The sequence below is a fragment of the Phoxinus phoxinus genome (genome assembly GCF_949152265.1).
Source record: "Phoxinus phoxinus genome assembly, chromosome: 17".
Lineage (NCBI taxonomy): Eukaryota > Metazoa > Chordata > Actinopteri > Cypriniformes > Leuciscidae > Phoxinus > Phoxinus phoxinus.
Window position 1 is genome coordinate 23,417,024 of NC_136892.1, and position 13,721 is coordinate 23,430,744.

Consider the following 13,721-nt stretch of genomic DNA (forward strand, 5'->3'; position numbering starts at 1 on the left):
GTATAGGGCTGAGGACTACATTACACGCATTATCACGCCTTCTTTTTTCAATTGTGTTAACTATTGCTGAACTTATTTATTGGTATTTTTTGCTAGGAAATATGTTTTAAAAGAAAGAGTACTGCAAACTGCTCAGTTGAGAGTTATCGATCATCCTGTTAACAATGGATCACAAAAACAAAACCAGCAGAACTTATGGAGTGGAGAAATTATAGAATCAAAATATGAAAAATTCTTTATTTTGCGAACACATTTCCGCACACAGGCCTTCATCAGGGTTAAAAAAAATTGCAAGACAAGATTGCAATAAAGCAATTAGAGCGTTAAAACAAATCAAATGATCAATCATATGACACACCAAGAAGCAAACCAAAAGTCAAGTCACCTTTATTTATATAGCGCTTTATAGATTGTTTCAAAGCAGCTTTACAAAGATAACAGGAAAATTATGCATTTCGGCTGTTGTTCAGCTGAGGTCAGGACAGGTCAGTGTTGATTCAGTCCCATGGTAAAGATCATCAATTATTAAATTAGTTCATTTCATAAAGCAGTTCTGCAAAAAGTGAAGTCATCGTCCAGCTCAGTTCAGTTCTCATTCAACAGCATCAATACAGTCAGATCAATAATATTGTTGAATATTGTCCCCAACTACTGTAAGCCAGAGGTGACAGTGGCAAGGAACCCAAACTCCATCAGGTGACAGAATGGAGAATAGAAACTTTGGAAGAAAACAGGCTCAGAACAAAAGAACTGGCCAACAAACAAACAAGGTGCACATTATGATTCAGGCTGCATCACAAGTCAGAATTCAGATTGAGATCTGTAGCATTCAAATATTCATCCTGATCGGATTCATCACGCCGGTATGGAGCCGAAGCTGCCATAGGGACTGACTAATGAAGCAAAAGCCTATGATAAATCATTAACCCCTATTTTATACAAAACAAATCCCTTATATTGGCACAGCCATCTAAAACAGTAATAGGCCTATCCTATACTAAACCTAAACTAATCTTGACAAACTATATATCATTTGAAAGCTTACAATCTCTAGTTTACATATTTGGTGATTGATTTTCAAAATAAATTACAGAGGAGGCGTAATTTGTCAATTTGCAACAAGAATATTTTCATACTCCTAAGGCGTGTTCAGACCTTTATTTTGAAATAGTGATGAACATGAAAAATCATGAAAGAATGGTAGAAATCTCAGTTTGTTTTCATGCCAAGAGTTCAAAAGATAGCATCCATTCAATTCTTTTAGAAAAAAAGGTCTGAAAATGTTTTGAATATAAAGAAAAAAATAATAGATTCACCATTTGTGATGTGGTATAGCGAGCTATAATGCACATAGGGCCTACGTGTTCTTTTTGTTACGACTTCTGAATAGGATGTCTACTTCATAAATTGTATGAAAATTGTAAAAATTATGGTTCAGATCACTCAAACAACATATTGAAATGGAGGCGCCCTTATAGTAATGTCAACTAGTGAAAAAGTTTGGTACTGCGCCCAAACAAATTCTTACTGAAAGCTTATTTTTTTAAAGATATCAACCTAAAATTTTAAACTCAACTTGTTCCGATTTTTGGCTTTGATTTTTCTTTGAATTTTTAGAGTCCACCAGGTTTTGAAAATATATATTTTATATAAAATATGAAGAAATAAAATTTCTATCATTGTACATTTTCATAAACTCAAACTTCTATAACTTTTTTCCTGTTTAACTTTCTTAATTTATTTCACTTCTAAATCCCTTCTAAAATCTGCCAAATGTCTTCTTTAAAACAAGACCAATCTTACATCTATATTCCAAAGCATTCTTGAATTACAACCATTTAAGTTCGGAATGTGCATTTTCATGTCTATTAAAAAAAGGGGGGTGCCGCTTAAGGGGTTAAAATACGTAAAAATAATAATAAGATTCATCATATCAGCGGCACGAACACATACACATACATACATACATACATACATACATACATACATACACATTACTTTTTTAAACATGCAAAGTTGGGTCAAAATTTTTTTTATGTCAGTTTAAATTTAAATAATGCATATAAAATATTATTTTATATGCATTATTTTAATTTAAACTGTCATAAAAAAATATTAGACCCAACTTTTCATGTTTAAAAAAATAAACGTAAAAAAAATGTCTGTCATCTTTTTAGAATTTGGTCAATATCACTGGGAATTGTGTTCAGTGCGAATAATGTGATTACATTCTTTAAAATGTTTCGGTACTGGATTTGTTATTATCACCTCTTGTAATTGCACTCCTATGGTCAGTAATATGATCTTTTAGGTGACAAAAGGTTTCCATATCATTTTCACTAGGGCATTCTCCAACAAGTGCACCTTGTTGGTTTTGTAAAGTTGCACCAGAAAAGCTCCATCGGACTTCTAAACTTGCCAACTCATGCTCGATTGCTTTGTACACAGCAGGGGGCGGCAGAGAATAACTTACACAGCCAGGCAGTCAGCATTACAGCGAACTCCAGGACGAGAACCTATTGTTTATCATTTCCCCTGCGGATTCAGACGTTTTTCTGCAAGCTTTTCTTCTAAACATTCCATAAGAACAGGATCCACTTTTGGATCTACTTTATTAGCAAACCAGTGGCCGTAGTTTAGGAGCCATCTGAGCTCAGCAGCACCATAAATACACACTGCTCGCACATGCTCTCCAGTGCACGGTGGGTAAAGATTCTCTTCTAAATAGGACCACTTCACTAGGCGAGTTTTACTTATCAGTTCTGAGATCTCAGGATCAGATCTTGGCACCTCACCTGGTACTCCAGGCACACGAATTAAAGTCGCCCAGAAATGTTCGTCAGGTGAGTATGTGTCCTCACACCAAGCCAAGAAATCCCTGGCTAGGAAACTCCAGTGAACAAAAACCACAAATTCCCTTGAGAGAGTAAAGTATGCGCTGCCCACAAACATTTCGATGTTGTAAGGTGGTGGAGATTTCTCCTCAGAAGTGGAAACAGGCGTTTCATAGTACTCAGATTTTTTATTTTTCAGGATATGATGAACACTCCAGCGCAATTCCTTTCCTTCAGGCCGTTTGCTCTCCACCATGTTCCTGCCTTTCAGCTCCTTCAGATCCGACACCAGCTCAGCGTTTGTCCGCAGTGGAAAGTCCTGACCGCACAGGTTGATGACATACTTCCACTTTACCTCAGAATCTAGCAGGTCAGACAGGCAATTCAGATCCGCTTTGAGTCGTGAGATGCCTGCATATTGCACAATCTCCAGTTTAGAGGCAATGAAGACGTTGGGGATGCAGCGGGCCAGACCTTTCATTGCTGAAATAAAGTCAGCTGAGGACTTCAGATCATAATGTATGCAATATATGTTATGCGGCATATAAATGGCCCTGAGCATCCGCTCCACAAGAGCTGCATCCTTGTGAACAACGAAAGAGTAAGCAAGAGGAAATTCACGCTCAAATTCAGTGCCTTGAATCGCATCATAGCCCATACCAGTTGCAAACTGATCACAACCAGAGGTGGCATCAGCGATAGTCTGGTCAGTTGCTGATACGTAGGTTTTTTGCTTGCGGATGGCTAAAGTTTTGCCCAATTCCACTGGTTCCATTTCATATATTGCTGTGCAATTAATGCCATGTTGTACTGTCAGCCTTTGCCTCTCAAACACTCTTTCCTGTCCCTTTCTTTTATTTACTCTTAAAATTATGATCATAAAACAGAATATAACGAATGCCAGTGTGAAACAGAAATTTTTCAGTCTGAGGTGAAGACACAATCCTTTCATTCTGTAGGAAGAAATAAAGGCACATTACAAATTATGCACACTGTACGCAATTTAAACATGGCAAAATATTTGAACTATATCCCATGAATGAGCTTTTGATGATGCTTGTATAAAACAGATCAATGAAATAGAAAGTGAAATAACTTACATTTTACAGACATGTATTTTTGTTTTTTATCTGTTTGTGCTCTGCCAACAAAAAATTGTTTCAAAGAAAGTTTTTTTTTTTCACAGAAAGTCATTGAAAGTTTCACTGAGTCTCTCTTTTTTGTTTGAGATGCTAATGCAACACCTACTGTAGAGTAAAGCATGCAGTTGCAGTGAAACCAGACCGATTATTTTATTTAACCATAAATAAAAATAAGAGAAAGGTTATAAAAGTAAAATCGGTAACACTTTAAAATTAACATGAACTAACAATGAATGAGCAATACATTTGTTACAGTATTTATTAATCTTTGTTAATGTTAGTTTCAAAATACAGTTGTTCATGTTAGTTCACAGTACATTAACTAATGTTAAGAAATACAACTTTTGATTTTAATAAATGTTGAAATTAACATTGACTAAGATTTATAAACTCTATAGATACTCTATAGGATACTTTACCCAAAAACGAAACCTGTTCTGTTGTTCCAAACCTGTATGTTGTAAAGTTCTTTGAAATTTTGACGCTAGCCATTGACTTCCATAGGAAAAATATACTATAGAAGCCAACTATCTGGTTGATAGACCAACATTCTTTATCTTCTTTTGTGTTCAACAGAAACTCATACAGGTTTAGAACAACTTGAGGGTGATGACATCATATTCAATTTTGGGTGAACTATTACTTTAACTGAAGGTAACTTATTTTAACTAATGAAACTTAATTGTATTAATAAGGTACATGTTGCTGTGGTGTCATTTTGTATATGCTTAATCATATTTAAACATACTACAATTAATTTTCTAACAAAAAGAAAAAGTCGCTTACCCTACAAGATTTCATCCTCCTATTTATGAAATCCACACAAATCATATAAGAGGACACCATGCAATGATTCCACTCTGTGCAATCAAACTGCATCCAAACTTAAAAACAAACCAAGGATTGTATAGACTTTCCTAAAATTGTATACAACCGAACAGCCTAGACTCAACTAAATTTAGATAACTTCCCAAAAGGCAGTCAGTGCACTAATCACGGTGAAAAGGGCAACAGGCTCCAGACAACATTCTGTGCACACACGTCCTTCACATCCGGTTCTTCAGGATTCCATCTGCCCTTCCTTTTCCTTTTATCCCACTTCTGCTGCTATCTTTATAGAGCTACTGTGAAGGCCACAAGTGTCAAAAGGGATCGATTTTATGTGAAGGATACAGTAGTCAATAAAAACACATGTTAACTTGAAGAATGTGATCTTATTGAACATTTTTAAATCAGGACCCTCCTGCTTATCTTTTCTCACAATGACCATCATAATCCTGGTGTCACTGTCAGGGTTCTGCCCTGGCAGCTTTGTCTGGTTTGTCTTTGTTTCATGTCTCTATGTTTGTGTTGAGCTTGAACAGATGGTTTTGTTTGTGTTGGCCATGTGCTCCTCTCTTCATGCCTCCTTGTTTCCCTGTACCACGCCCTCTTGTCTAGTAGAGTCCTCGTTTGTCTGAGTGTTGTCACCTGTTCCTTGTCTGAGTGTTGTAACCTGTTCCTCGTCTGAGTGTTGTCACCTGTTCCTCGTCTGAGTGTTGTAACCTGTTCCTTGTCTGAGTGTTGTCACCTGTTCCTCGTCTGAGTGTTGTCACCTGTTCCTCGTCTGAGTGTTGTAACCTGTTCCTCGTCTGAGTGTTGTAACCTGTTCCTCGTCTGAGTGTTGTAACCTGTTCCTCGTCTGAGTGTTGTAACCTGTTCCTCGTCTGAGTGTTGTAACCTGTTCCTTGTCTGAGTGTTGTCACCTGTTCCTTGTCTGAGTGTTGTCACCTGTTCCTCGTCTGAGTGTTGTAACCTGTTCCTTGTCTGAGTGTTGTCACCTGTTCCTCGTCTGAGTGTTGTAACCTGTTCCTCGTCTGAGTGTTGTAACCTGTTCCTCGTCTGAGTGTTGTAACCTGTTCCTCGTCTGAGTGTTGTCACCTGTTCCTCGTCTGAGTGTTGTAACCTGTTCCTCGTCTGAGTGTTGTAACCTGTTCCTTGTCTGAGTGTTGTAACCTGTTCCTCGTCTGAGTGTTGTAACCTGTTCCTTGTCTGAGTGTTGTCACCTGTTCCTTGTCTGAGTGTTGTAACCTGTTCCTTGTCTGAGTGTTGTAACCTGTTCCTCGTCTGAGACTCTGAGTGTTGTAACCTGTTCCTTGTCTGAGTGTTGTCACCTGTTCCTTGTCTGAGTGTTGTAACCTGTTCCTTGTCTGAGTGTTGTAACCTGTTCCTCGTCTGAGACTCTGAGTGTTGTAACCTGTTCCTCGTCTGAGTGTTGTAACCTGTTCCTTGTCTGAGTGTTGTCACCTGTTCCTCGTCTGAGTGTTGTAACCTGTTCCTTGTCTGAGTGTTGTCACCTGTTCCTCGTCTGAGTGTTGTAACCTGTTCCTTGTCTGAGTGTTGTAACCTGTTCCTCGTCTGAGTGTTGTAACCTGTTCCTCGTCTGAGTGTTGTAACCTGTTCCTTGTCTGAGTGTTGTCACCTGTTCCTTGTCTGAGTGTTGTAACCTGTTCCTTGTCTGAGTGTTGTAACCTGTTCCTTGTCTGAGTGTTGTCACTTGTTCCTTGTCTGAGTGTTGTAACCTGTTCCTTGTCTGAGTGTTGTAACCTGTTCCTTGTCTGAGTGTTGTAACCTGTTCCTTGTCTGAGTGTTGTCACTTGTTCCTTGTCTGAGTGTTGTAACCTGTTCCTTGTCTGAGTGTTGTAACTTGTTCCTTGTCTGAGTGTTGTAACCTGTTCCTTGTCTGAGTGTTGTAACTTGTTCCTTGTCTGAGTGTTGTAACCTGTTCCTTGTCTGAGTGTTGTAACCTGTTCCTCGTCTGAGTGTTGTAACCTGTTCCTCGTCTGAGTGTTGTAACCTGTTCCTTGTCTGAGTGTTGTAACCTGTTCCTTGTCTGAGTGTTGTCACCTGTTCCTTGTCTGAGTGTTGTAACCTGTTCCTTGTCTGAGTGTTGTAACCTGTTCCTTGTCTGAGTGTTGTAACCTGTTCCTTGTCTGAGTGTTGTAACCTGTTCCTTGTCTGAGTGTTGTAACCTGTTCCTTGTCTGAGTGTTGTCACTTGTTCCTTGTCTGAGTGTTGTAACCTGTTCCTTGTCTGAGTGTTGTCACCTGTTCCTTGTCTGAGTGTTGTAACCTGTTCCTTGTCTGAGTGTTGTAACCTGTTCCTTGTCTGAGTGTTGTCACCTGTTCCTTGTCTGAGTGTTGTAACCTGTTCCTTGTCTGAGTGTTGTAACCTGTTCCTTGTCTGAGTGTTGTAACCTGTTCCTTGTCTGAGTGTTGTAACCTGTTCCTTGTCTGAGTGTTGTAACCTGTTCCTTGTCTGAGTGTTGTCACTTGTTCCTTGTCTGAGTGTTGTAACCTGTTCCTTGTCTGAGTGTTGTCACTTGTTCCTTGTCTGAGTGTTGTAACCTGTTCCTTGTCTGAGTGTTGTCACCTGTTCCTTGTCTGAGTGTTGTAACCTGTTCCTCGTGTTCTCTGCTCCCTTGTTTGAGTCCTCATTTCAATGTGGCATGAGAGATGGGATAAGGAGGGAAAAGGCAGACATTTGTATAACATACAAGTTTAAATAGTGGATTACACATTATAGGGAAACACCAGACTGGAGTATGCACAAACTGTGGAGTAATAGAAAATAGGGATGGCTGACGCGAAACAGTCGTTCCGAAGCTTTGCGAGATCCCGAAGCGCAGATGATTCGAAACACTGATCCGAAGCGTGATTCAAAACACCCATGTCACGTGACTATGGCCAAACGAAGCCTCGAAGTGTTTCACTAAATGTTTCATCAGGTGTGATCCGCCGAATCAGCGTTTGATTGACACGGTCGGAAACAGAACACACAAGCGCACATCTGTATAAAAGTGAAATCAACGCATATTGACCTCGTGGGTTTTTGTGAGAGGAGTTTGATATTGAGATAGCCGATTTTTGGTGATATAGCGACATTTATAGTGCGATTTGTTTAGTTATATTTAGGCTTACATTTAAATTTACACAACACATTGACCTAGAGACACAGAGTATACATATAGTGACACGTTAATAGATACATAGATATAAATATATAGACAGCTAGATTAATAGATAGATAGATACATAGATATATTAAAGATAGGGATAGAAATGTCAACATCAGACCCATCAACATCATCAACATCAACACCAGTAGAAACACAGGACAGTTTATGGGAACTTTTTGATACTCGTCGTATCCATCAAACCCAGATGATACACAATGCTACAGCTGATGCCACAGTGGAAGTGAAAAAATACATCAACGATGCGTATTTGCCCAGAACTCATGATCCACTAACTTACTGGAAAGAGAGAGCAGTAATCTTTCCTCATTTGTATGTCATGGCTAAAAAATATATTTGCATTCCAGCAACAAGTGTCCCTTGTGAGAGGATTTTTTCAAAGGCTGGAGAAATTATCTGTAAAAAAAGAAGTAGGCTAGTCCTTCCACAGCAGAGAAATTAATATTTTTGAATAAAAATATCTAAAAAAGTGAGACATTGTGGCTTGATTTATTTTATTAATATTCATTTTGCAGGACCAAAATAACATTATGCACAGTGAGGAGCCTATAGGTTACAAGATTCACATATTAGAAAAGTACAATAATAAATAAACAACAACAATTTTAATGGCTCGTCAAGGTTGTTTCAGATCACCTGCAAGTGACCACTAGGTGTCACCGTGGAGACGGGTGTCGGATTGATTCGAAGCCTCGAAACAATATGAACCATTTGGTTCAATTGTTTCATTGCTTCACGAAGCCTCGATCTGCCCATCACTAATAGAAAATGTAAAACACATACTTTTAGATTGTACACAATACACCAGAGAAAGGGAAAATATGAAGAGAGCGGTAAAGAAAGGCTTAACAATGTAAAACTTGAGTATAACTAACTGTGGCGAGGGGGGCGTGGTTCAGCGCGGTCTGTAGCGGGAGAGAGAGAAAGGAGGCGAGCGGTACGTAAGTAGGTCAAGTGCAAATGACGAACACCTGTGTCTTGTTGCAGTAATTGGCGTGGAGAGACCGCTTATAAGCCGCTACAACGGAGAGTGCGGGGAGAGAGAGGGACTGAGGACTCGTACACAGCGCAGGTTCTTCAGAGTGGAAAGAGTTTTGCCTTGGCAGTGGAAAGAGTGTGCATCTAGTGATCCTGTGCATGTATGGAAAGTGCTGTAGCGAGGCTACGGTGAAAGCGCTGTGTGCGCACCTTTTGTTTATTTTGTTTAAGTTGATTAAAATAAAGTACGAGTCCCAGTCACGCTGACTCCGTCTTCTTCCTACCCAAAACCCCTTGAACCTCATCACACTAACACACAGTCCACAGTTAGGGCGGTTATAACTTTTCTTAAAGAAACCCAACTAGCAAGTAGAATTCGGGTAAAATGTTTTATTTATTTTTCTTCCTGGAGGTTGAGGAGCTCAGGGTGGAAGCTGGAGGAATTGGGGTTTGGTCCTGCAGGATGTTAAAGGATGTTTTATTTTTTATTTTTTGATGATGATGATGATGATGACGTCCCAATGTGATCAAACCTCAGTCCAGTAGATGGCGGTAATGCACAATGAATGCAAGCTGCCAATAAAAATTTACAGAAGAAGAAGAGTCCTTGTTTACCTGAGTGTGTTCACCTGTTCCTGGTCTGAGTGTGCTCACCTGTTCCTCTTGTTTTTAGCTCCCTTTATATGCGTGCTCTTTCCCTCATGTGTTGCCAGTTTGTTAGATGTTGTACGTCTGCTACTGTGCTATAGTTAGTGATGGCCAGAAAGCAAATTATTGCTTTCTGATACAATTGTGTCGAAAATGGTTCATTAATCGAAGCTTCATTCAGATAGAAATTGCAGCACCATCTCCTGGTGAAGTAAATGTAATGCAACAAAGCTGACAACCATAAAATGCAAGTATATGTTAACGGCCCGTTTATTACGTGTTTACTGAGGCGATCAAAGCTGAAACAGTGTTAGTAGTGCTGTGAAAATCATTTATTTAGGTGAATTTTACAGATACTGATGAATTTCATGTGTTCACCTTGATAATAAAACATTAAGCATGATGTGTGTGTGTAATTATTTCTTTAGACAAGGACAGAAGATCAGACCAGCTTAAAAACACATATCTGTAGGGACCCACAGAGACCACTATAATTCCCATTACAACCAATAAAATTCCCATGAAAACCATTAAATCCAATAGAATTTGTGTAATGATTTCTATAGTTCTATATTTTTTTAGCAGGGCAGTATCATGTGTGAAAGCTTTATCTTGTTTAGCTGTAACTTGTTAACTGGTGGGTCTGATATTTTTGTATGTTGAAAAGGATGTGCTTGTGTAACTGGTTGCACTTGTATAATGTAGCAGAGGGTTTTTGAAGTTTCTGTCTTTGATGCATGTTTTTATTTAACAATGTTCATATGTTCTCTAATTAATAATAATAATAAAAGAATGTGGCAGAGGCTGTGCTTTGGGTACATGCAGAAGGCTTAGACAAAGTTTACACTTTTATAATTAATACAGCCGCCAGGTTTCAAACCTGTCCACCTTGGATTGGGCTGTCAAAGCAGTCAGGTGGTTCACTACAGGAATGAACCAGTGTGTTTGCTTCAGAAGTCATTTTCACATAATGATACAAGCTCCGAAGCAGTGGTTCATTGCAAAGACCGTTCGAGTTTGAAGCAAGCTTCGAAGCGTCGGTGTCAGACGTAACCACTAGTTTGTTTCTTGTTACTGAAGTCTATAGTGTTTTATTTGTAGAAGTTTTTAGTGCTTTAGTTCTGCCATCGGTCTTGTCTCCTGTGTCTCTAGTTCCAGTCCTGTCCTGCTAGCAGAGCGTCCCTGGCTGCTTACACTCTTTGCTTTGGAGCAAGCCTGGTGCTGAGCCTGAGATCCCTGAGTGCCTTGCTGTTGTACTTGAAGTTCCTGTCTGGCTATGGTATTCTCAGGTCTCATTCTACTCTGCCATTACTACTCTCCAGCCTACAGTCATCTTGTGCTACAACTGCTGCTTGGCTAGTTACAACGGCTGTCTCTCATCCTATTGTCTGGACTGTTCACCTCTCCCACCACATCTTGTCATCTGTCTACGGTTTGTCAATAAACACTCGTTCTGCATTTGAGTCCTTCTTCATAGACCAGTGACAGTCGCACTCATGGAATGTGGTCATGCCTCATACCTTTTATTCATTATTCTCATAACATGGCAAAAACATACTAATTTGACAATTACTTTCTGAAAAGATGAGATCAGACCTGTTTAACCTGTTAACTGTCCATCCCACTTTTTAAGCATTGGCCTGAAAATGACATTTCCAAATTTAACTGTTGTAAAAGCTTTGGAGTGTAGGCCAACATATCTTTAAAAAAGCACTTGGCACATTATTGTAGATGTGAAATAGAGAAAAGATAGATGTTTAAATGTAAAATCTTTTTTTTTTTTTTTTTTTTTTACTTCTACAAAAAAAAGGTGTGCTATAAAATCAAAGCCATACAGCTGTGTTCCAAATTTGAATAAATGACACATAAAGGATCAACACAGTCAATTTAATAATGAACAACACTCGCCTTAATACTCCAGTGCTGCTGGTATACGTTTGCTTGTTATATATACAAAAAAAAACTGGCATGGACTGTGACCAAAGGCTTGACTTATTGCCTCACTGCCTTGTCAGGCAATGACTGAATTACAGCATGGGTTAATGATATACGACAAAATTGGTGCATTGGTGATAACTAAAAAACGATTTAATTACTACAATACTAATTTCTCGCTAGAAATTACATCAAAAGTGGAAAAAGTTTATAAAAAACCTACATTTACAAACCTACATTTGAACACAGTTTGTGTTCCTTTGTGCCAGTTCCTTTCTACTCACTATTACTATATGATTTGTATACATTTATGAAATATATAACTTAAGACAGTTTCCTCTGATAACAGATCACTTTAAATTGACTCTTCTAAATTTTCTGTAAAGCTGCTTTGGAACTACAGTATTGTGAAAAGCGCTATACAAATACATGTGAATTGAATTGAATTATGCCATCATACCAGGTACAAATAGTTAAACAAAAACCTTTTTCACATTTTTACCACCTTTTTCAATTGTATATATATTGCAGGAGAATTAAAAGACTTAAACCTGTTAATATTCACTTATGTCCTTTGACATCAAATGTGATACTACAGGCATAACAGTAGTATATGCACACTAACCTTCCTCGTCTTCCTTACGGACCTAACCGTGACAATTGCGTTTCACCTCGTAGCTGATTTATTCGCTCTTATCTGCTCTCTTACATGTCTGCATCTCGAGAGAGAACTATGCCTTTGGGGCTGGGTAGATTAGAGGGTAAGCAAACAATCAGTTTTGGTAATCAGCATGTTGGATGCAGGAGAAATGGGCCGGAATAAAGATCTGAGAGACTTTGGCAAGGGGCAAATTGTTATGAGAAGGCGAAAGGGTCAGAGTATCTCTGAAACGGCAAGGCTTGTGGGTTGCTGTCAGCAGGGGTGAGAATTTACCAACAGTGGTTCGAGGAGGGACAAACCACAAACCGGCAACAGGGTGTTGGGCACCTAAAGCCCTATTCGCACTGGATTAGTATTATCTTGGGACCTCGTGTGATTTAGAAATTACCCCCCGACATCTGAATTTCGTGTGGAGCATTCGCACAGGATAACCGAAGCCTGTGATTTTACTCAAAATTACTGACTTAACTCCCGGATATGATGTCAATATAGGCTATTGCTTGGAAATGTCTTGTTATTATACGTCTAGCCGTATGATATATCATAAACAGAAGAATGTTCCTTACCGCATGCTGCTATACATGTCATTCATCTCCATCTAAGCATTCTTTTATAATTCTTTTAATCATTCTTCTGCTGGTTTTCAGCTTTCTCTTTCTGCAAATTGTATAGTTGTACGGTGTATAGCGATATGACCCAGCACCCAAAATACAATCAAAACACTCCAACACTTCATTCTTCGCGAAAGATGAAAAAATTATATACGACACCGACAAATCACAGAGATGCCGATTCGCACAGGACTAATATTATCACGGGACCTCTATGTTCGGTGAAATATGGTAGGTCATTTGCGGGGGGATTTTTCGGCCAAATTACAGACATGGCCGATTCGCACAGGATTAAGATCACAGACAACCTCCGCAATTATTACAAATAACTAGAGGTCACCATGTAATACTTATCCCGTGCGAATAGGGCTTCATCGATGCACAAGGGCAATGAAGGCTATCCCATCTGGTCCAAGCAAACAGAACGTACTGTGTGCTGTTTAAATCATGGTTATGGGAGAAGCGGTCTTTAGCATCCTTGTTAGGAAACGAAGGTTCGAGTCCTGCTCAGAGCAGTTGGACCGCAGGGGTTACATTGGTGTCGTGACCCAGATGGGAGTGAGGTTTATTGGCGTGAGTGTAACGTATGCCAGCGTGTGAGAGCTGTGCAGGTGAAACGCACTTACATGATCTCAAGAGGTGGACTATAGAGACTGCCGTCTTTAGCGTCCTTGTTAGCACGCCCGCCTCCCATGCTGGAATGCCGGTTCGAGTCCCGCTCAGAGAGGGGCGAGTAGGACTTGAGGGTTTACGTGTCACAACACACTCTGCTACGTATAGGGCTGCATAGCCACAGACCAATCTGTGTCTGACCCCTGCCCACTGTCGAATGCTCCTACAATGGGTATGCAAGCGTCGGACCTGGATCTTGGAGTAGTGCAAGAAGGCCGCCTGGTC

General features: G+C 39.5%; 1 protein-coding gene across 1 annotated transcript; it reads right to left on the reverse strand.

Annotated features, from left to right (window-relative positions):
* Positions 1-324: 324 nt before the first annotated feature.
* LOC306984862 (beta-1,3-galactosyl-O-glycosyl-glycoprotein beta-1,6-N-acetylglucosaminyltransferase 4-like) lies at positions 325-4,923 on the reverse strand. The gene is made up of 2 exons (XM_079586567.1): positions 4,763-4,923; positions 325-3,787 (listed from the first exon to the last, which is right to left on the reverse strand). The coding sequence occupies exon 2, from the start codon at positions 3,784-3,786 to the stop codon at positions 2,527-2,529; it is 1,260 nt and encodes a 419-aa protein (XP_079442693.1). The 5' UTR covers position 3,787; positions 4,763-4,923; the 3' UTR covers positions 325-2,526.
* Positions 4,924-13,721: the final 8,798 nt, after the last annotated feature.